Consider the following 21,301-nt stretch of genomic DNA (forward strand, 5'->3'; position numbering starts at 1 on the left):
TTCCCTATCAGTTCTGTGGGCATGGCTTGGTGGGTGTGGCAGGGGAAGGATATTGCAAAATCTCCATTCCCACCCCACTCGGGGGCCAGCCAGAGGTGGTATTTGCCGGTTCTCCAAACTACTCAAAATTTTCACTACCGGTTCTCCAGAACCTGTTAGAACCTGCTGGATTTCACTCCTGGCCTGTAGAGTTTTTCTTGTGGAGTCTGTTTCCTGATCTGGATTATTCCATCATGGACAGAGAGCCATAAAGGTAGAATAGAATAGAATAGAATAGAATAGAATAGAATAGAATAGAATAGAATAGAATAGAATAGAATAGAATAGAATAGAATAGAATAGAATAGAATTTTATTGGCCAAGTGTGATTGGACACACAAGGAATTTGTCTTGGTGCATATGCTTTCAGTGTACATAAAAGAAAAGATATGTTCATCAAGGTTTACAACACAGAGGAGGTACAGAGGATTCTTCTTCTAAATGGACTTCCTTTTTTTCTTTTTTTTTTAAAAAAAGGGAAACTCCATCCTTGTTCTGTTTTTTTGTCTTTTTGCTACGCCTTCATAGGAGAAGCTGCAACTTCTCTTCCTGGGCTGGCAGGACTATGGACTTTATTTATTTAGATAAATGGCAAATACAAAATGGAACCTCCTACAAAATGGATATAAAGTGGAATAAAAACACATTTTTTAACCCTTTTTCAGATGCCCATAACAATTGTTATAGTTTCAGGAGAAGGCCTCAAGATGACTTACTAGAATATATGATACTTTTCTCCTTGTAAATCTTGTTCTAATTCATCTATGGAGATTTTCAATCATCAAGATCATGGTTGTCCCAAAGGTGCTTTTCAAAAGGCAGCTGGACTTCCTTGGTGGTTTTTTCCTCGAAACATTTCACTTCTTATCCAAATGCTTCTTTAGTTCTGATTGAAATGTTTTCAAGGAAAAAACCAAGAAATCCAGTTGCCTTTTAAAAAGCACCTTTGAGACTCATTCTAATTCCTTGATTCATCTAATATTTCTAAAAGATGAATTAAGTGAGTAATCTGAGGCAATGTCTTTTACAACCTAACAGACCTTCAATTCTGTTTCAGTTATAGGATTAATATATCACGCTATGTCAAAAGTTTTTATTTATGGTTTGTAAGCCACAAAGGCCTATTTCACACAGAAATGCTAAGCCATTCTAGCTGGGTTTACATGTCACGCACATTGTCCAAAACAAAACACATCATAGTTTAGTGCAATGTCTGAGGAGGATAGGTGGTTCAAAAATGTGCAAAGTAATCAATCAATAAATAAATAAATATGTGAATCTTTACAGTCTCTCAAAAAGGAAAGCAGTGGTCATTAGCATTCTGGTTACAGGTTGATGATGGACATAATTTTTTTTCTCCTGCTTTTCCTGTCTCTGGATCAAAGTCTTGCTTCTCCTTTCTTTACTCTGTATTCACTAAAAAACAAAGTGGGCAGAGATTCTTTATAGAACAGTACAAGAAGAACAGGAATATTTTCAGAACAAAGATTGTTCTGAAACTCATCATATATTCAGTCTATGTGTATGTGTTCATAAACCCTATAAATCTTCAGAGACATCTTGTCAAAGAAACTGAATCTACGGTAAACACTGATAAGCCTGAAACCTCTGACCCTTTAGAAATGAAGTTTGCATGCATAACTGTATCATCAAAATGCAATTTCTTTCTATTGTAACCTTTTTTAATATCCTAAAATTTGGCTATATTGTTTATAAAGAGAATTTCCCTTGAAAATCTGATCTTACAAGCAAGCCTGTTTGAACAACTATCTCTTTTTTTCCAAGAATCTTCACTGGTTTAAATTCCATATTTCTGGTTTTTGGGCAGGTGAATTCCTATTTTTCTGGAGCTGGGCAAAAGGAAAGATCATTGGTAGAAGAGGACTCTCCAGATGAATAGACAAGCAGATATCCAGAGGTTTAACTTGATATATGACAGATTACTATAATTCTTCCTTTTATGTAGTATTCTTTAGAAAAAATGAGTCTGCCTGATTGGAATTTCATGCTCTCTTAATTCTGAGAGCTGTCCATAGGCTCCTGGACTTTGTTCAGACCTAACATAGTCATTTACCTTGTTATTACTATTTTCTCACAGGCACTTATTCTTATATATTTAAAATATAAATGCCAATAATAAACCATTTACTTATCTGTATGAATTAGTATGAATTAGAATCTCTGGAATAAATAACTGGGTCACAAATAAGCAGCTATTGGAGAACTTTTCCTTTAGCCCTTCTAAGTTCATCTACTTCATTATTTGGAAATTGTTCTTGTTATGCCAATAGAAAGCAACAATGGTGTGCAGACTTCACTAGGAATTGTAGAGGACTTCTCTATTTACTAAAGTCAGAAAGGCAAAACAGTTTTGCAGTTGGAAGAAATATAATTTCAGAGGATGAAGCCCACTCTGTTTTTGTTTAATTGACATTTATTAAGTCTATACTCTTTGTTCAGTTTGCTTATTTGCAAGAAATAAGCCTTTGCATGATGAATGCACAATTGGAATTACCATGTTATGGTATAAAGAGTTAATCTTTTATTATATTTATATATATTTTTAAATTGGTAACTAAAGTTAGGATTCTAAGAATCACAAATTTTTAAATTCTTCCACAAATATAACTCAGACCGCTGCTGCTAAAGATTTAACATGTATCAATCCCAATTTTTGCCTCTTTGATGCCTCCATTTATCTAGCGATCATCTATCTCAAAACATTGCGTTATGGATTAGTATTGAAATCAGACTACCTAAATAGTATTACAAATTATTTCAGGCCAATTTCTTGGGATAAATTTTGTTAATTATTAATATTATAACCAAAGTTGTATTGGGAGGCTGAAAAATAAACCATGTCAGTTTTCATATTTTGGGATCAAATACTCAAATGACTTACTGGCCTAGAAGTTTTCTGTATTGTATTTAAACCCAGTTCTGACCAGATCTCGCGATCCGGTAGCGATCGTGGACGGTGGTTTGGCGATCCGGTAGTAATGGTGGAGCGAAGCTCCCCCTACCCGCCCAGGTGTCATTACTTCCTGGTTTTAACCAGGAAGTAATTTTTTTTTAACCTTCTGTGCAGAAGATCTGTACGTGCATGTGATGCGCGCAAGCAAGTGAAGCAAGCACGTGCGTGGCGTGTACACTTCCAAACCGGTAAGGAAGGTAAGTAGATTTCACCCCTGATTTACATAGTTTGATAGTAACAGCAGAAGCCCAAGAAACAGAACAATATTAATTGAGGAGAAAAGAAGGAAACTACAAAGCAAATAGATCGTCATGTTATTGCTAAGACATGATTGAGGGGCTTGGAGAAAAGAACATTCTATCTTTGCTTGAGCGCCATGGATGTCCTCAGAAGTCCTGAACAATTATTACACGATGTGGGAACAAGAAGATCTTTGCCACTTACAGTTCTGTTCTCCTCCTACTTTCTCCCCAGATATTTCTTTTATTTATGATTATATTTTTATCCCATCTTTCTTGTAAGAGTTCAAACAAGTGCACATGGTGAGGCTCCCCTTTATTTGGTCTTCTCTGCAACAGCCCTGGGAGGTAGGTGGGTTGAGGGATAGTAACTGGTTCAAAATCAGGCTTGTAAAGTAGAGGTTGAATAATTCAACACTTCAACTACTGTTGGAAGAAATATCCATCTGGGTTCAGTTCCAAGTGGGGAAAAAAGACACTGGAAACATGGAGACTGCTTGGAAAGATGGTTTAATGGTGGTCAGGATCACATGGCTTGAGTTCCTGAACAGAAAAGGGATGAGATCCTGTGCGCTCCCTGGCTTTATGCTTTTTCTGAGCTTTGAACTTTCTGGGGCACAGGAAGAGTATCCTGATTGGTTGTCAGACTCCCGGGGGTGGGGGTCTTAGCTAGCCTTGCTGGCTGATGTAATCTTCCCAGGTGTCATGTGGTGAGTTTCAGTTGCTAGATGGGTCCTATTATGTTGCAGATGATGGCCCATTGACAAAGGTGGGGAGAATGAGTTTCTACCTCTGACCCATTGACAAAGGTGGGAGGAGTGAGTTTCTACCTCTGACCCATTGACAAAGGTGGGGGGAGTCAGGAAGTTGCTTTTGTCTTTAAAACATGTTTCTCCATTTCTCATCCAGGGAAATATATTCTGCCTTTTAAATATTTTCTAAAATCTTTCATTCTTCTAGGAGGGGGGTGGGTGCTAATTTCCTACACTACCATAGCTAGTTTGGTGATCCACTTCAAAACTATGCCTAACTTAAGTTCACTGCAAGGATCAGTTCGGTCAATAGGTTAAGCAGTAGGAAGCGAAAGTCAAAGAAGAGAGTTGCCTGCCAGATATGGCCTGATCTGTGCCTTATAAACTAGCTTAGTGTTTGTCCCATCACTAATGCTGGGAAAGAATCTAGTCAACAGGAAAAGGCATAATCTTGTTTGGGAGTGTTCTTCTGTTTTATAAACAAAGAATATACCTGCATAATAGGGAAGAATCATCAGGTAAGCTTCTTCCCGAAACACATGTGGGCTATATTAACACATAATACTAAAGATACAGCATCGCTAAGAGGTAACTTTAGCTCCAATGTGAAGTATTCATTTTTATTTCAACCTAATATGTGTGGATGAGCCACAGGAAGGTACAACAAAATGGTATAAAAATGCTTCTTGCTACAAGCACAAAGAAGTGGAGAATTCTTTTAAAGAAATCATCAATTTTAAAAAAATACATACATATAGAAGAAACAAAGGTGGTTAAAAGCTTCTCTTTTAAGAGAGTGCCAATTTTTATCAAGGATCCTAACAAAAGTTTGTTTTTGCTGTTATGTTAACCTACTGAATTTGTTGACCTTTTGCAGATCATTTACTTATTAAAAGAGCTTCCTGCTGGCATATAAGATTTTCCCCATTGTCATTCTTTCCATTTACTACCTACAGATTCTTTCATACTTAGATCCCAAAGATGCTTTTGGAGACAAATGTCTTAGAAGAGTGAGAAAATTACTTAACATTTCTACCACCTAGCCAAGAACATTTAACAAAAACAAACCATACTAAAGTATGCAAATGTTTCAATGACAAATAGTGTGATGATGTACTTACATCAAAATTAGCAATTTATCTTTCTTTTATTAGAACAAAGCTTTATAACAACACTGAACCTTTTGAGTGTATCCAGAAGTTCATCTCCTATCATTGCAGGATGGTCTATTGTCCCAATATAATATGGCTTATGCTAATGTTTTGTTCCAACTTAATTACAGATAATTCTTCCTGGAGATGTGCTAATATTAACTCATTGTTAGAGTTTAGATACTACATGGATTAAGGGAAGGGAAGGGAAGGGAAGGGCAGGCAGGGGAGGGGAGGACAGGAGGAGGGAGCCCCACAATGCCATGTTCAGACTCATTGGTGCACACTCACTTAAAAGCATGATAGAAATATATAAAAGAAATACTAGAGCAGGAATCCTGGAGAATAAAATTGTGGCATCCTGTGGAATAAAATTTATATCCAGCTTTGCCGAGATGGATTTCAGCTTATATAATTCAAACTTAAGATCAACAACCAGAAAAATTGTAAGAAACAGCATGTATCTTGCTGCTTGTCACTGGGACAAAAACAGTATGGTATTGTACTCTTCTTCCAAATGAATAATTTAACAAGACATAATGGTTCTGGTAGGCCTAATAAGGCCAAAGGATGCCTCACAGAGGACTGTTACCAGTTGTGACATCTTTTTGCCATTTTTCCTTTTAAGCATAGAAGTTATTTATGTATGTTCAGATATTTCATTAGCTTGGGCTTGTGCTATATAGAATATCACCTCAAATAGAACCAGAATATCGGTCCATTTAGCTCAGTCTAATCTACAACAATTGAAAGAAGAATTCCAAGATTTCAACAAGAATATTTCCTAGATCCATTGAAACTGCTGGCATTGAGGCATTTTAGTTTTATTTTTTGCTTTACCACTTTGCTATGGTTATTCCTGGCATTGTATATTTGTACTGCCACAATAGTACAATATAGGTCAAATCACAGGATATTTACCAGAATAGAAGGAAGATGTATTAGGTACAGCTATAAAATTGATTGTGTTCATCTTAGTTTTGTTATAAACATGCAGCTTCCTGCAGAAGTTTATTTTTTTTAAAGATAAAGTTACTGGGATTGGGCGAAAGCTGTTGATCATGCAGTTATGTTCTAGGACACATTTTAATATCTGAGCTACCTTCCTAAGGTGTCCTCTGATTCAGTTCACATAGCAACATGATTTGTTTGTTGCATTTTTAATGATTCACATCCTTCCTCAAAGACCACAGATCTATACTGTACACTTTGAAACCTTTTTTTCTATACCTCAATGCGGAACTCTAGCCACTACACTATGGCAACCCTCTTCTGCATGGCACTGAGGCAGAATCTGTATTAAATCTCTTTCCATATCTAATGCACAGGATTGGCAATAAGTCTCCTAAACCCAGTTGCAGCTCAATGGGAAATGGCAAACAGTCTAATCTAGTGCAATGTTTTTATAACATGAGTATGAAGCCTAAACCTTGGAATTCCAAGAGAAAAGCAGGAACAGTACTAGAATCTCCATGGTTGGTTGGTTGGTTGGTTGATTGATTTAACTTATTAGATTTATACTCCACCTTTCCTTCTATTGATCTAGATGATTTCAAAAATAAAGAATAGCAAGAGCACTTAGACTTATATACTGCTTCAAAGTGCTATACAGCCTTCTCTAAGCACTTTACAGAGTCAGCAAATTGCCCCCAACAATCTGGATCCTCATTTTAATCAAACTCAGAAGGAGGGAAGGCTGAGTCAACTTTGAGCCGGTGAGAATCAAACTGCTGGCAGTCCACAAAATTAGCCTGCAATACTGCATTCTAACCACAGCTCTATAAAGAAAATACAAAATATAAAGAAAAAGCTGTAGCAGCATTACTATTAAAGCCAGGTAAAAATAAAGAAGCTAATAAGCTTGGTGGAAGACGTGCATTTACAACTTCCTAAATATGAGAAGAGTGAGGACCACATTCAATTCCCTAGGAAGTATATTTGGTAGCCACACCAGAGAAGCCCCTTCCCGACACAGAATCTCCATGAACAGGACTATCTTCAAAAGGGCTTTTCCCTGCTGATCTAAGCATGACTTTGAAATGAACTGCTCTGCAGTTGCATTAGACTCTGTTGACTCTATGTTCACTTTGTTTTTGTTTCTATGTTTGTATTTTTCAATATTCACACATTCATTTCTATTTATGTTATTTTAACTCTCTCTCTCTCTCCCTCCCTCCCTCCCCCCTCTGTCCTATCTCTATCTAATTATCTGTCTGTCTGTCCATTCATCCATCCATCCATCCTCCAACCTCATGGATAAAACGATGGTAAGAGCAGGAGAGTACAACTCTTCCCTTTCATGCTAATAAGTGTTTGTTTGCTACTTAATCAATTTCACAAACTGCTTTTATCAGTGAACTTGATGACAATTCCTTTTAATTAGTTCCATAAAGTCTACAGAAAATTCACCATGTCCCTCACCCTATCAGAGTTCTACTAGTAAGGTGACAGTACCATACTTTTAAAACACATTGTAGCAGAGAGTGCATGGAAACCATGATTCCATACATCAGCCACATTTTTGAAGGAAAATAATATCAAGAAAATAAGTTGGAGAATAGATTTTCCTAAGTCAAGCAATCATATCACCCCAGAATAGTTTATTTTGATTTCTTCTTTGAAATTTTAGAGTACGATATTAAATAGTATGAGAGAGCATTTGAGAAAATCTGACCACAACAAAGACATGCCACAATGCCTGCAATTTCATCCAATCTTAAGAGCCTAAGAACCATTTGTTAGAAAATGTTAATTTATTAAAAAGGCAGGAATCCAACATTTTATGTAACTTTCCTTTGGCTGCTCAGTATATGAAGCACTTAGACAACTTCCACAGCATCTCTCTTGGATATTGAAGAAAAATACAGTTTGAAAGTCTCTCAGCTCTAGGGAAAAACTTACAAAAACGCAAGTGCATAATTTATTGCATGTCAGGATTGGAGCTGTTGGTTTTTTTTAATGTAAGCAACAAATTGCAGGAAGAATTGCTTGCTTTCTATGAGTGCCACATTTTAGGAGAATTTAATTTGGCTTAAAAGTGTCATTAAAATATATGCATTGTAAATTGCAGTTGTATAAAATGATGTATCTGTCAGATAATGATACTTGAATAGTCTCCTGTTGCACTGATAAAAAAACATTCTAGTAGTTTGTACAGTGGAAAAAAATATTGCCATATTTTCAAATTGCTATTCTGATTTTTGTTGTTGCCATTAAATAAATATTGAACTCTGTAAATATGGAAAGGAGTGGCCTCTCAGCCTCAAGATACCAGATTCTGAAGGAATTGCAAAGATTATGTCTTCCGTAATAAATACACTAGAAATGTGTAGTGTAATATAGTTCAGAGATGCAGGGAGCATTCAAAATCCAAAATACAAACCCCTCCATCCAGTGTATATATACAGTATATATACATATACAGTATATATACACTTACATATATATAGGTCTTTGATTATTCGGGTTTTCTCCCGCGTAAAATTAGAAGTGTCTTGGTGACGTTTCGACGAAATCTCATTCGTCATCTTCAGGCTTTAGCTTCGTGCTTCTAGGAGCAATGTGTGATTGCAGCTGTTTCTTCCTTTTAACTGCTAGTGGGGATTTGAACTGATTGGGTGGGAGCTTGGCTGTGTTCTGATTGGATTACATATTACATACATGATTACATATATATGCATACATATATACATACGAGCGGTGGTGGCATAGTGGTTAGAATGCAGTATTGCAGGCTAACTTGCTGTTCACTGCCAGTTCGATTCTGACTCTGTTCAAGGTTGATTCAACCTTCCATACCTCCGAGGTTGGTAAAATGAGGACCTTGATTTTTGTGGGCAATATGCTGACTCTCTAAAACACTTAGAGAGGGCTGTAAAGCGCTATGAAGTGGCATATAAGTCTAAGTGCTATTGCTACAACATATATCCATGAAAAACCAAGCCCCCAATCCATCAAGTATACTCATTCATGTATAGAATTCTTGGGCTCCAACCTTATTATCCCAGTGCTTTGGGGTGGGGGGGTGGAGCTGCCCTTCATGGCTTTCTAGAAAGTTAAGAGGATTGGGAGCCTGCTGGATCTCAAGAGAAAAGATGTTTCACAGGCTGCTAGGGAAAACGCACTAGATCCTAAATGGCACTAAATGGCAACATCTAAAGGAAGGGATTAGAGCGGGCCTACTCTTATCTGATCTGATGGAATGGGCAAATACCTTCAGGACAAATGGTCCCACAAATAACCATGAGACAAACTTGGCTTGCTTCAGTCATCATCAATAAGCAATGCCATCTAGTGGGATAGGAAACAAACAATCCTCCTCTGTTGCAATACCTGTCCTTTAGGGCAGGGGTCTCCAACCTTGGCAACTTTAAGCCTGGAAGACTTCAATTCCCAGAATTCCCCAGCCAGCTTTGCTGGCTAGGGAATTCTGGGAGTTGAAGTCCTCCAGGCTTAAAGTTGCCATGGCTGGAGACCCCTGCTTTAGGGTATTGCTTCTCCTAGAGATTTTCTCAGTCCTCAAACTTCCTGCCCTCAAGAGAGAGCTAAGAAAACAGATCTCCCTTCAAGTCTTGGGTTTGAGGGCCTGATGGGCTCCTCTATGTTGGGAGCAACGTGGAGGATTGTTTGTTTTAATCCCTCCCTCAGGGCACTTGTGTTTTTTATATCATATCGTTGTTTTTTTATGTTTTTAATTTGTTTAATCTTGTCAAGCTACCCAGAGTACTCTTATTTTTAATTTTTGAGATGGAGCAGTTTAGAAATTGGATAAATAATTTTGCACTTAGGATGTTCTGAGAGCTCCTCTCTTCCTTGGAGGGGAAAAAAGTGGCCTGATAAATATAGTGAGTCGCAGTGGAAACAAAGCTTATGAGTGTGATGGGAGCAGAGAACGTTAACAGCCAATAAAATACTTTTTTCTTGCTTACGAAAAGGAAAAAGATATATGGTGTTGATGGAATTCTTAAAACCAGAGCACAGGATAACCTGATGAGCACTGGCACGTGGTTCCCTGCCCTGGTCTCCACTGCACCAGACAAAACGGACTGCAGCAACCTGTGACTCAGAGAGCTGAGATGGCTGCATATGCTGTAGCTCTATGGAGAGCTTTGTCTGTTGGGATGCTTCAGGCAGCAAGTGTGCTTTCTGTGAGCTGTTGCAACATTCCCTGTCTCCTTGTTGAATGCTGCAATGAGGCACCTGGGATGCTGTAATAGCAGGGATGAGAGAAGAGTTTCCTCACAGGTGATATTGTGTTATTCCTGGTAAAGATGAAGACTTTAAAAATATTTCCAATACTCTACTTGGGGCATTCGTACTTTTCTGTTCTGGATCTTTTCCTGTTTTAGGAGCTTTCCTCAATGAGTGAAGTGCTACGTATCCATCCTTGAGTTGGCAAAAAACCAGGCTGGTATGAAATTTGGAGCCACCATTGCCTATCCCTACCCTGTTTCAATTGGTCTTGGGACTTACTGTGCTGGTTGGTGTTGGCCTGAACAAATGGCAGTTTCTATATTTTTCCAGGCTTTGTTTAGGAGACAGAGTGGGTTGAGGAAGGGTGGTTCCATCATTCCAGTGTGATATTTTTTTATAACCCTATAGATGGCATGTTGATTTTGATATCCAGGGTTGTTGCTTGGATCCCAACATATGAGCAAGTTTTGAAGTTCTGGTTCTTATAACTTCTTCCATAAAATAGCTATGGTGATCTCAAGAGCTTACCAGTTAAGTTCTATAAGTTTTGCTGATGTAAAACAGTTATTGTCTAATCACCAATCTTGGTTTTTGCTTCCTTTGTAGACCAGCAAAACTTATTTTGTTATAATTAAGGTGTTGCAATAAATTGTAAGTTGATCCTTGGTTCAACTTTTGGACCAATCACTTTCTCTCAATCTAATATGCCTCACTGGTTATAACTGGGGGGGAAATGGGAGGAGGGAATTTTATATATACTCCCTTCAGTTCCTGAATGAAAGTCAGGATAAATGTATTATAAACTTATAAACATATAAACCTATAAGCATATTTATATATTATATAAATTATGATATAAAGATAAATATGAACTCGTGTTTTAAGTCCAGTGGTATTTCTATTAGAATTGCATCCCTGGGGATCCTGTGATGTATTCTTCTAAGAAATATCTGACTCTGATACCATTTTAGAAACATCCAAATCTCTTGATGTCATATCCAGGGCCTCTGGTGGCTCAACAGGCTAATGCAGTCTGTTATTAACAGCAGCTGCTTGCAATTACTGCAGGTTCAAGTCCCACCAGGCCCAAGGTTGACTTTAGCCTTCCATCCTTTATAAGGTAGGTAAAATGAGGACCCAGATTGTTGGGGGCAATAAAAGTTGACTTTGTATATAATATACAAATGGATGAAGACTATTGCTTAACACAGTGTAAGCCGCCCTGAGTCTTCGGAGAAGGGCGGGATATAAATGCAAATAAATATATATATATATAACATATATCATTTATTTGTTATACAGTATGCTGCCTTTCCTCCAAGAACTCGTCATGTATAAACTTCCTGCCTGCAGTTTTTTTTTTCCAGCATCTAAAAGCCCTGGTTAGTACTCTGATCAAAGAATATTTGGGAAGTTCAGCATTTAGATTAGACCGAGAAATAAAAGAAGAAATAAAAGAAAGAAAGAAAAACCAAAAACCAACCTTGGCCCCTTTAAGACTTGTGGACTTCAACTCCGAGAAGCAAAGCTGGCTGAGGAACTCTGGGAGTTGAAGTCCATAAGTCTTAAAGGGACCAAGGTTGGAGATCCCTGCTCCAAAGCACTTGAAGGCAGGACAAGAGGTAATGGATGGAAACTAACCAAGAAAAGTACCAACTTAGAACTAAGGAGAAATTTACTGTCAATGAAAACAATTAACAATTAACCAGTGGAACGGTTTGTGAGTGATCCATCACTGGAGGTTTTAAAGAAGAGATTGGATAGGCATTTGTCTGAAATGTTATAGGGACTCCTATTTGAGCATGAAGTTGGACTAGAAGATTTTGGAGGTCCCTTCCAACTCTGTTATTTGTTTGCAATCCTCATACAGAGATTCCAAGAGATAGTAGTTTCAGAAATACCAGGGTCAGGGAGAGAATGTCAAAAGCAGCATGCCATCCCAAGAATGGCCTTCAGGTCTTCATTTGCCCAGATTACCAACTAAAGCAGCCCATCAAGACATTTTCTTAATTGACAGAGAGGTTCATGTGGAAAGAGGTGCAAAATATCAAGAAATGGGTGAAAATCTTTTAAAGCTAGAATAATTAATAATCAGTTTAATCAAGACTGGCTACCACATTTTGCATTGTAATTTCATTTCCCCATCACCACCACTGATTTTACACTAATGTAAGGATAGTGGGACAGAACATTAGACTGCATGTTGAGGCTGACACTATTGAGACAAAAGAGGCAATCAGTCTGGGAGGAAGCAAGTTACCCAGCTTCCTAGATAAGCAATTTGTTAAGCTATAAAGCCAGAGCGCTGTTATAAAATCAACTCTATTTACCTCTTGAGTCACAAACCTACTGGAGCTGCAATACAGTATTCTGACTCTCCCCTGTAGTAACCTGTATTGAAACCCAGATTCAATACATGTTTTCTGAGAGTGCATGTTAAAAAAACACTTAGCATTTCTCGGCCAATTGGAAGACAGGAATTGTGTTCTTTCTCTGAGAAAGGCAAGTGCTGTTTGTTCTGAATAAAATACTGCAGGGTCGAAAGTCAAAGGTATTAGCTATCCATTTCCTCTTGTGGAACTTCATTCTTGTCAGATTGTATTCACTTTACAAGATCAGATTTTTTTTTCTAGAAAACAAGGCAACTTAAAAATAAAACTTAGAATTCACTACAATAATGGATAGGTAAGAGAAAAAGAGGAAAGAGGAAAGGAATCTGCAGTCAAGAAATATGTCACTGACTAGCATTTGGTAGGGTAGCAATGAAGACCTTGAAAAAAAAAAGATTGATGTGTCTATACTTATAAAGTTCACATACACGGACACATACACCCACACCAATCTCCTGCTGCGCTATCTTCTCACAGCGGGAGGGCACTGGGCATGTATGCCAAGGGTATACCTTCCAAGCAGACTCACCCAAGGTGTGACGATCATCTCAATTGCCTAGCTAAAACAAGCAGGCACCTGTATTGGGCAGCAGTAATATAGGAAGATATTGGAAGCAGATGATCACTTTAGTGACAATGGCAAAGGCATCATTTTATACAGCACAGGAGAAGACAACAGTAAATCATCGCTGCAATTTTAGCAAGAAAGCCACACAGATAGACAATGTGAAGTGATTGATGATATGGTACCTGATGCTGAACATCTCAAGTTGGATGGTATTCAACATGCTACTGAGGAAGAACTACCAGAAATACAAATGTGAAAGATGAAGTAAATCAATTACATGCAGACATTTTAGGCAAGCTGAAATGGGCTGGGATTGGACACCTGCAGTCAGAAGATTGTAATGTTTGCAGAATCACTCAGGACATGAAAACCAAAGAAGGCATTGCTTTGATACTCAGGAAGGATATAACAAACAAGTATTTGACTTCAATGTAGTCAGGGACCAGATAATACCGGTAGCAGATAGACTTTATGGACAATACTTTAACATGATGGTTATCCAACCATGTTCTATTCACTGATGCAGAAGGGAAGGTTGATGAGTTGATGTCTGAGTTTAATCTGAAGTCAACAGAACATGCAGGCAAGATGTGTTGAATGTGTTTGGAAACTGGAATACCGAAGATGAAAATATTAGAAGAAACGTATCAGTGGTGGGTTTCAAATTTTTTTACTACCGGTTCTGTGGGTGTGGCTTGGTAGGTGTGGCATGGGCTTGGTGGGCGTGGCAGGAGAAGGATACTGTAAAATCTCCATTCCCACCCTACTTCAGGGGAAGGTTACTGCAAAATCCCCATTTCCTCCCGATCAACTGGGACTCAGGAGGCAGAGAATAGATGGGGGCGGGGCCAGTCAGAATTTTTACTACCGGTTCTCCGAACTACTCAAAATTTCCGCTACTGGTTCTCCAGAACTGGTCAGTACCTGCTGCAACCCACCTCTGAAAGTATAGTTGGATTGTATGGCCTAGAATCTGAAATGAAGCAGGAGAATGACTTATCAGTTTCTGCAAAACCAATGATATCATTACAGTGAACATATTCTTCAAACAATAAAACAACATCTATTTAAATGAACATCACCAGACAGAGCACATAAAAATCAGTATAAGGATAGCTTCTGCCTTTTTGGATCTAGAGGAAAGGAATCTGCATGACTAGCATTTGGTAGGATAGCAATGAAGGCCTTGGGGGGAAAAAGATTGATGTGTCTATACGGTACTTACAAAGTTCAAAATCATGCAGAAAATGTACTTAATTTTGACACTGTATAAAGCAAAAGTTGAACTTTGAAAAAGCAGCCTAGAAAGAGGTTTTGTATTTTTAAACTTTAGTATTGGAGAAGAATGCCATGAAAACAAACAGATCACAGAAAATATCTGTAATGTATCTTTAAGAGTTGTGGAGGGAAAACTGAGCGGGAAAAAGCACGTTGCTGATTGGATGAAGCCTCTGGCTAAACTGTATATAAAGAGAGGGTTTTCCCAGCCCGAGCTGCTGGGTTCACCATATAGTAAAGAGCTGTTGTCACTATCCTGGTCTCCTGCCTCGTTATTGCCCGAATCTAACACTGGCGACGAAGGTGGGATCTCGGGGCTAGGAGCGCCAGGAAAAAGCTGAAGTCACCAGGAAGACGCGAACCCAGCAAACAAGGGGCGGAAAGCAGCGATGTCCAGCTACACACCGCCAGCGCCATTCGACCCAGCTAAGGAAAAATGGGGGTCATACATGGCTCGTTTCGAGTGTTTCCTCGAGGCGAACGAACTTCAAGGAGTCTCAGACAACAGGAAGCGAGCGTATTTCCTGAGCCACTGCGGTCCAGAGGTTTTCGACACCGCAGAATCGTTGGCGGAGCCAACGCCGGTACAATCGGTGCCGTGGCAGACTCTACAGACCGTATTAAAAGCCCATTATGCACCAACGCCGTCCAAGTATGTGCAACGGTACGAATTCAGGGAGCGTAGGCAGCAAGAGGGCGAGTCCATCAGCGTATACATGGCAGCCCTGAGGAAAGCCACGAACCATTGCGAGTTCCGAGACTTGGAAGAGGCATTGCTGGAGCAACTCATTCGTGGGGTCAGGGACATCCGTTTGCGACGGCGGCTGCTGTCCAAAAGCAACTTGACGCTGGCAAACGCCTTGGATGAAGCCAGGGCTAATGAGATGTCTACCCAAGCGGCGGAAACCCTACAAAAGCAGGTCGCACCAACGGCTGGTGCGAAACCAACCCCGGTCCACAATGAAGAGGTCCAGGCCGAGTCGGACGGTGAGGAGGAGGAAGGAGTCTTCCACACCGGGAGGCCGGAGAAAGAAGACCGGGGTGACTGCGCGAGTTGTGGAGGGCAACACCAACGACAACAATGCAAATTTAAGGATGCGACTTGTCGGCGGTGCGAAAGGAAGGGGCACATAGCACAGGTCTGTCGAGCACCCCAACCTTCCTGCCAAAAATTCAAACTGACCAACCAGAGCGCTGAACGGCGGGCGGCCCGTGATTGGCCAATTCAAAAAAGGCGCGAAGTTGAATCAGACTGCCGTGAGAGTGGGTCACGCAGCAACACGCCTAGAAAAAAAAATCTTTACGAAAACAAAGATTGAGGGGGTGCCGTGCCGATTGGAGGTGGACACAGGCTCAGCGATCACGATCATGTCCTGGGACACTCTCGTGAAAGCCTTATCCGCCATCGCAAAGCGCAAGCTGAAACCACAGAACTTAAAGGTACAAGACTACCAAGGGAATCGCATCCCTGTTCGAGGGGTAACGTCCGTCCACGTCGAGTATGGACAATACAAGAAAACTCTGCCCATCACCATAGTCGATGGGACCCTGCCAAGCTTGTTGGGACTGGACTGGTTCCGAGCATTGGGCATGGGAGTGACTGGAATCTTCAGAAACGAAGTCAACCTCAAAGACGCACTCATGAAGGAATTTGGGGACGTTTTCAGAGACTGCCTGGGCAAGTACAAGGGACCCCTATTTCGTTTAACTTAGACCCACAAGTTGCCCCTATTCGTCTAAAGGCTAGGAGGGTTCCGTTCGCCCTAAAGCCCAGGATTGACCGGGAACTGGACAAGCTAGTAAACCAGGGAATTCTAGTGCCAGTTGACCATGCTAAGTGGGAGACCCCTATAGTCACCCCAGTCAAACCGGACGGGTCGGTCCGGATTTGCGCTGACTATAAGGCAACGCTTAACAAAGCGTTGCAAAAGAGTGCTTACCCCGTCCCGGTGGTACAGCACTTACTGCACTCGATGGGGCAAGGGCAGGTTTTTGCCAAGCTAGACTTGACCCAAGCCTATCAACAGCTGCCTGTAGATAACAGCACAGCCGAAGCGCAGACAATTGTGACTCACAGAGGGGCTTTTAAGTGTACCCGGTTACAGTTTGGGGTTAGTGTGGCTCCAGGGTTATTTCAGAACCTAATGGAGCGGCTATTGCAGGGACTACCAGGGGTGGTACCATACTTTGACGATGTACTGGTATCCGCTGAGAATCTAGAGGAATTAGGGGTAAGGCTGCGAAAAGTTTTGGGCATTTTCCGGTCTGCCGGTCTCAAAGTTAAACTGAACAAATGCCAGATCGGGGTTGAATCTGTGGAATTCCTGGGCTACCGGATAGACAGGGAAGGGATTCACCCTACTGAAAGCAAGGTACGGGCCATCAGGAAGGCCCCGGTTCCAAAGAACAAAATGGAGTTACAGGCATTCTTAGGTCTGGTCAACTTCTACGCGGTATTCTTAAGAAATAAGGCAACAGTAGCCGAGCCGCTGCATAAATTACTAGCAAAGACGGCTGCATGGTCTTGGGGAAAGGCGGAAGCTAGGGCATTCGAAGGGGTAAAGAATCTCCTATCGAGTGATAGCCTCCTTATCCAATACAATGGCACGCTGCCATTAGTGTTAAGCTGCGATGCATCTCCCTATGGGGTGGGGGCTGTGCTCAGCCACAGGTTGCCAAATGGCACAGAAGCCCCTATTGCATATTACTCCCGAACCATGTCATCAACTGAAAGGAATTATAGCCAGCTTGATAAGGAAGCCTTGGCTATAGTCTCCGGAGTAAAGAAATTCCATGAATATGTATTTGGTCGTGATTTCGAAATCATCACGGACCATAGACCTTTGCTAGGCCTGTTGGCAGGCGACCGCCCAACGCCCGTGGCACTTTCGCCCAGATTGACCAGATGGACTATCTTCCTAGCGGCGTATTCTTACAAACTACTACACCGGCCAGGGAAGGAATTAGGGCATGCAGACGCCCTGAGCAGATGCCCATTACCAGAGACTATCGAAGACCCCACTCCGGGGACACCAGTTCTGCTAATTGACTCTTTGGACTCTGGCCCAGTCACATCCAAAGAGGTGGTTCGGGCTTCGTACAAGGACATTACAATAAGGACTGTAATTGGTTGGGTACAAAGAGGTTGGCCCGCTGCGCCGGGCGAGCGTTTTAAAGAATTTGTAAAAAAACGTGGGGAACTCTCAGCTCAAGGGGGGTGCCTGCTATGGGGGATCGGTGGTGATCCCGGAGAAATTGAGGAAAAAGGTATTGGAGCTCCTTCACGAAGGCCACCCAGGGATCGTGAGAATGAAGGGTCTAGCGAGAAGCTATGTGTGGTGGCCCCTAATGGACACGGAAATTGCTGAAAGGGTAGGGAAATGCCAGGCCTGCCAGGAGTCCAGACCGCTACCCCCAACGGCCCCGATTCGGGAATGGGAGAGACCCCAGGGCCCTTGGTCTAGGATCCATATCGATTTTGCCGGCCCCTTCCACGGCCAAACCTTTCTGGTAGTAGTCGATGCCTACTCTAAATGGCTGGAAATCATTCTCATGAGATCCATGACAGCCGAGGCCGTGATTTCAGTCCTACGGCACCTATTTGTAACCCACGGGTTGTCCGACACTTTAGTCTCCGATAACGGCCCGCAATTCACGGCAACCCAGTTTGAGGGGTACTTGGCAGAGGAGGGCATCCGACATGTCCTCTTGGCGCCTTTCCACCCTGCGACGAACGGCCTTGCAGAACGTTTCGTTCGGAGCGCAAAGGAAGCATTGTCCAGAATCAGGCCAGGCGATTGGCAAACAAAAATCGATACATTCCTAGCAGTCCAACACAGAACCCCCTGTGTAACAACTGGCCGCAGCCCGGCAGAGCTATTAATGGGTCGGAAGCTTAGGTGCCCACTAGACCGTTTAAACCCAAACTACACACCAGACGGTTACAAAGGGGCACACGGTAAAACAAGAGGGATGGCAGTAGGCGACCTAGTGTGGGCATACAACTACAGCGAGGGCCCGACCTGGTTAGCAGGAAAAATCCTAGAGATAACAGGACCAAAATCATATCTAGTAGAGATAGAGGATGGCCGGGTATGGAAGCGCCACATAGACCAAATAAGGAAACGCATAACCGGTAAATCAGAATCAGACGAAACAGGCCCTGACTATCCAATGTTTGAATCCACAGCTGACTCAAACCCGGGGCAAACGCGGGACTTATCTGAGTTCCAGGAGGTCCAGCGACGCCAACCGGTTCCTCCTGAAAACAGCAGGGACGACTCTGCAAATAATCCAGGGCCGGATGGCCTAGAGGAGGAGCTGAGAGGAACAAACAGTCCCTCCGGTCAGCTCGACTCACTCCCAGAAAATGAATTGCGCAGGTCCGAAAGAGTCAGGAGACGCCCAGTCTACTTGCGTGATTACGTTGAAAAATAAGATGTTAATTCTATGTAAATATTGGTAAAGTGTTCTCTGGGAGGGAAGGAGTGTAATGTATCTTTAAGAGTTGTGGAGGGAAAACTGAGCGGGAAAAAGCACGTTGCTGATTGGATGAAGCCTCTGGCTAAACTGTATATAAAGAGAGGGTTTTCCCAGCCCGAGCTGCTGGGTTCACCATATAGTAAAGAGCTGTTGTCACTATCCTGGTCTCCTGCCTCGTTATTGCCCGAATCTAACAATATCAATCCAGAATTTTTGGGGAAAACCTAGCTCCCTTGAGAAAAAAATAATATCAGCTTCCCTTGCACCTGGATGAAACTGTCTATCTAGACCCGTTCCAGTCCGGTTTCCGACCCGGTTACAGCACGGAGACGGCTTTGGTCGCGTTGGTAGATGATCTCTGGAGGGCCAGGGATAGGGGTTGCTCCTCTGCCCTGGTCCTATTAGACCTCTCAGCGGCTTTCGATACCATCGACCATGGTATCCTGCTGCGCCGGTTGGGGGGATTGGGAGTGGGAGGCACCGTTTATCGGTGGTTCTCCTCCTATCTCTCCGACCGGTCGCAGTCGGTGTTGACAGGGGGGCAGAGGTCGTCCCCGAGGCGCCTCACTTGTGGGTGCCGCGGGGTCGATTCTCTGCCCTTCTGTTTAACATCTACATGAAACCGCTGGGTGAGATCATCAGTGGTTTCGTGTGAAGTATCAGCTGTATGCGGATGATACTCAGCTGTATTTTCACACCGAACCACCCCAACGGTTATCAAAGTGCTGTCCCGGTGTCTGGAGGCCGTACGGGTCTGGATGGGGAGAAACAGGCTCAAGCTCAATCCCGCCAAGACAGAGTGGCTGTGGATGCCGGCATCCCGGTACAGTCAGCTAAATCCGCGGCTGAACATCGGCGGCGAGTCATTGGCCCCGATGGAGAGGGTCCGCAACTTAGGCGTCCTCCTGGATGAACGGCTGTCTCTAGAAGAGCATTTGACGGCCGTCTCCAGGAGAGCGTTCTACCAGGTTCGCCTGGTACGCCAGTTGCGCCCCTTTCTGGACCGGGATGCCCTATCCACGGTTACTCACGCACTCGTGACGTCTCGCCTGGATTACTGCAATGCTCTCTACATGGGGCTCCCCTTGAGGGGCATCCGGAGGCTACAGTTAGTCCAGAATGCAGCTGCGTGGGTGATAGATGGAGCCCCTCGTGGCTCCCATATGACACCTATCCTGCGCAGACTGCACTGGCTTCCTGTGGCCTTCCGGGTGCGCTTCAAGGTTTTGGTGACCACCTTTAAAGCGCTCCATGGCATTGGGCCGGGTTATTTACGGGACCGCCTACTGCGACCGAATACCTCCCACCGTCCCGTGCGCTCTCACAGAGAGGGTCTCCTCAGGGTGCCGTCAGCGAGGCAATGTCGTCTGGCGACGCCCAGGGGAAGGGCCTTCTCTGTGGGGGCTCCCACCCTCTGGAACGATCTACCCCCCGGACTTCGTCAGCTTTCGGACCTTCGGACCTTCCGCCGCAGGCTTAAAACATACTTATTTAATTGTGCAGGACTGAGCTAGATTTTAAATTTTGGGTTTTAAATTGGGTTTTATTTCTATTTTTAATTGGACGGGCTTTAGAATAAGTTTTTTAAATGTTTTATATTGTATTTATATTCTATTTATCTGTTTTTAGTGCCTGTAAACCGCCCTGAGTCCCTTGGGAGATAGGGCGGTATATAAATATGATTAAATAAATAAATAAATAAATAAATAAATATTACGTAGGAAAGAAAATAAGAGGATGACCAACAGCAGAGTAGATGGACTTGATTACAGCAGTGTTGGTTGCTTTATTGGAAGGGCCAGGCTTGGAACAAAACATCCTGGAGCAGGTCTGCCTGGGTGATTGCTGAGAATCAACCGTGACCTGGTGGCATATAATGGTCAAGAGCACTACACAATCTAGTGAAAACACTTCCTCATTAGCGGTCATAAGCCACATTCTCAGTCCTACCCATATTGGATATTCACTTGCAAAAAGACTGCTTTTTTGTATGTCAATTTAATTGGAAAGGCACATATCTCAAATTTTGCTAATGTTAATGGCAAAATTCACTTTAACTTAATATAAAAATACAAATATACAGTCTTTTTATTAAATCATAAGCAGGCAACTAAGATTAGCTTTTTTTCTGTAGAAATCCAGATAATGACAACCATTTAATTTGTTTAAATTGTATTTTGACTAACACAAACTACACAGTTGGAGTAATTTGTGCTATTAAGTCATGAAAAGTAT

The 21,301-nt window shown here is 42.0% G+C and overlaps 1 protein-coding gene across 1 annotated transcript; it reads left to right on the forward strand.

Annotated features, from left to right (window-relative positions):
* The first annotated feature begins 14,947 nt into the window (after positions 1 to 14,947).
* On the forward strand, positions 14,948 to 19,210 carry LOC131190524 (uncharacterized protein K02A2.6-like). The gene is made up of 4 exons (XM_058167862.1): positions 14,948 to 15,503; positions 15,775 to 15,796; positions 16,330 to 17,589; positions 17,828 to 19,210. The coding sequence occupies exons 1-4, from the start codon at positions 14,974 to 14,976 to the stop codon at positions 19,019 to 19,021; spliced, it is 3,006 nt and encodes a 1,001-aa protein (XP_058023845.1). The 5' UTR covers positions 14,948 to 14,973; the 3' UTR covers positions 19,022 to 19,210.
* Positions 19,211 to 21,301: the final 2,091 nt, after the last annotated feature.

Source organism: Ahaetulla prasina, chromosome 2 (assembly GCF_028640845.1).
Source record: "Ahaetulla prasina isolate Xishuangbanna chromosome 2, ASM2864084v1, whole genome shotgun sequence".
Classification (NCBI taxonomy): domain Eukaryota; kingdom Metazoa; phylum Chordata; class Lepidosauria; order Squamata; family Colubridae; genus Ahaetulla; species Ahaetulla prasina.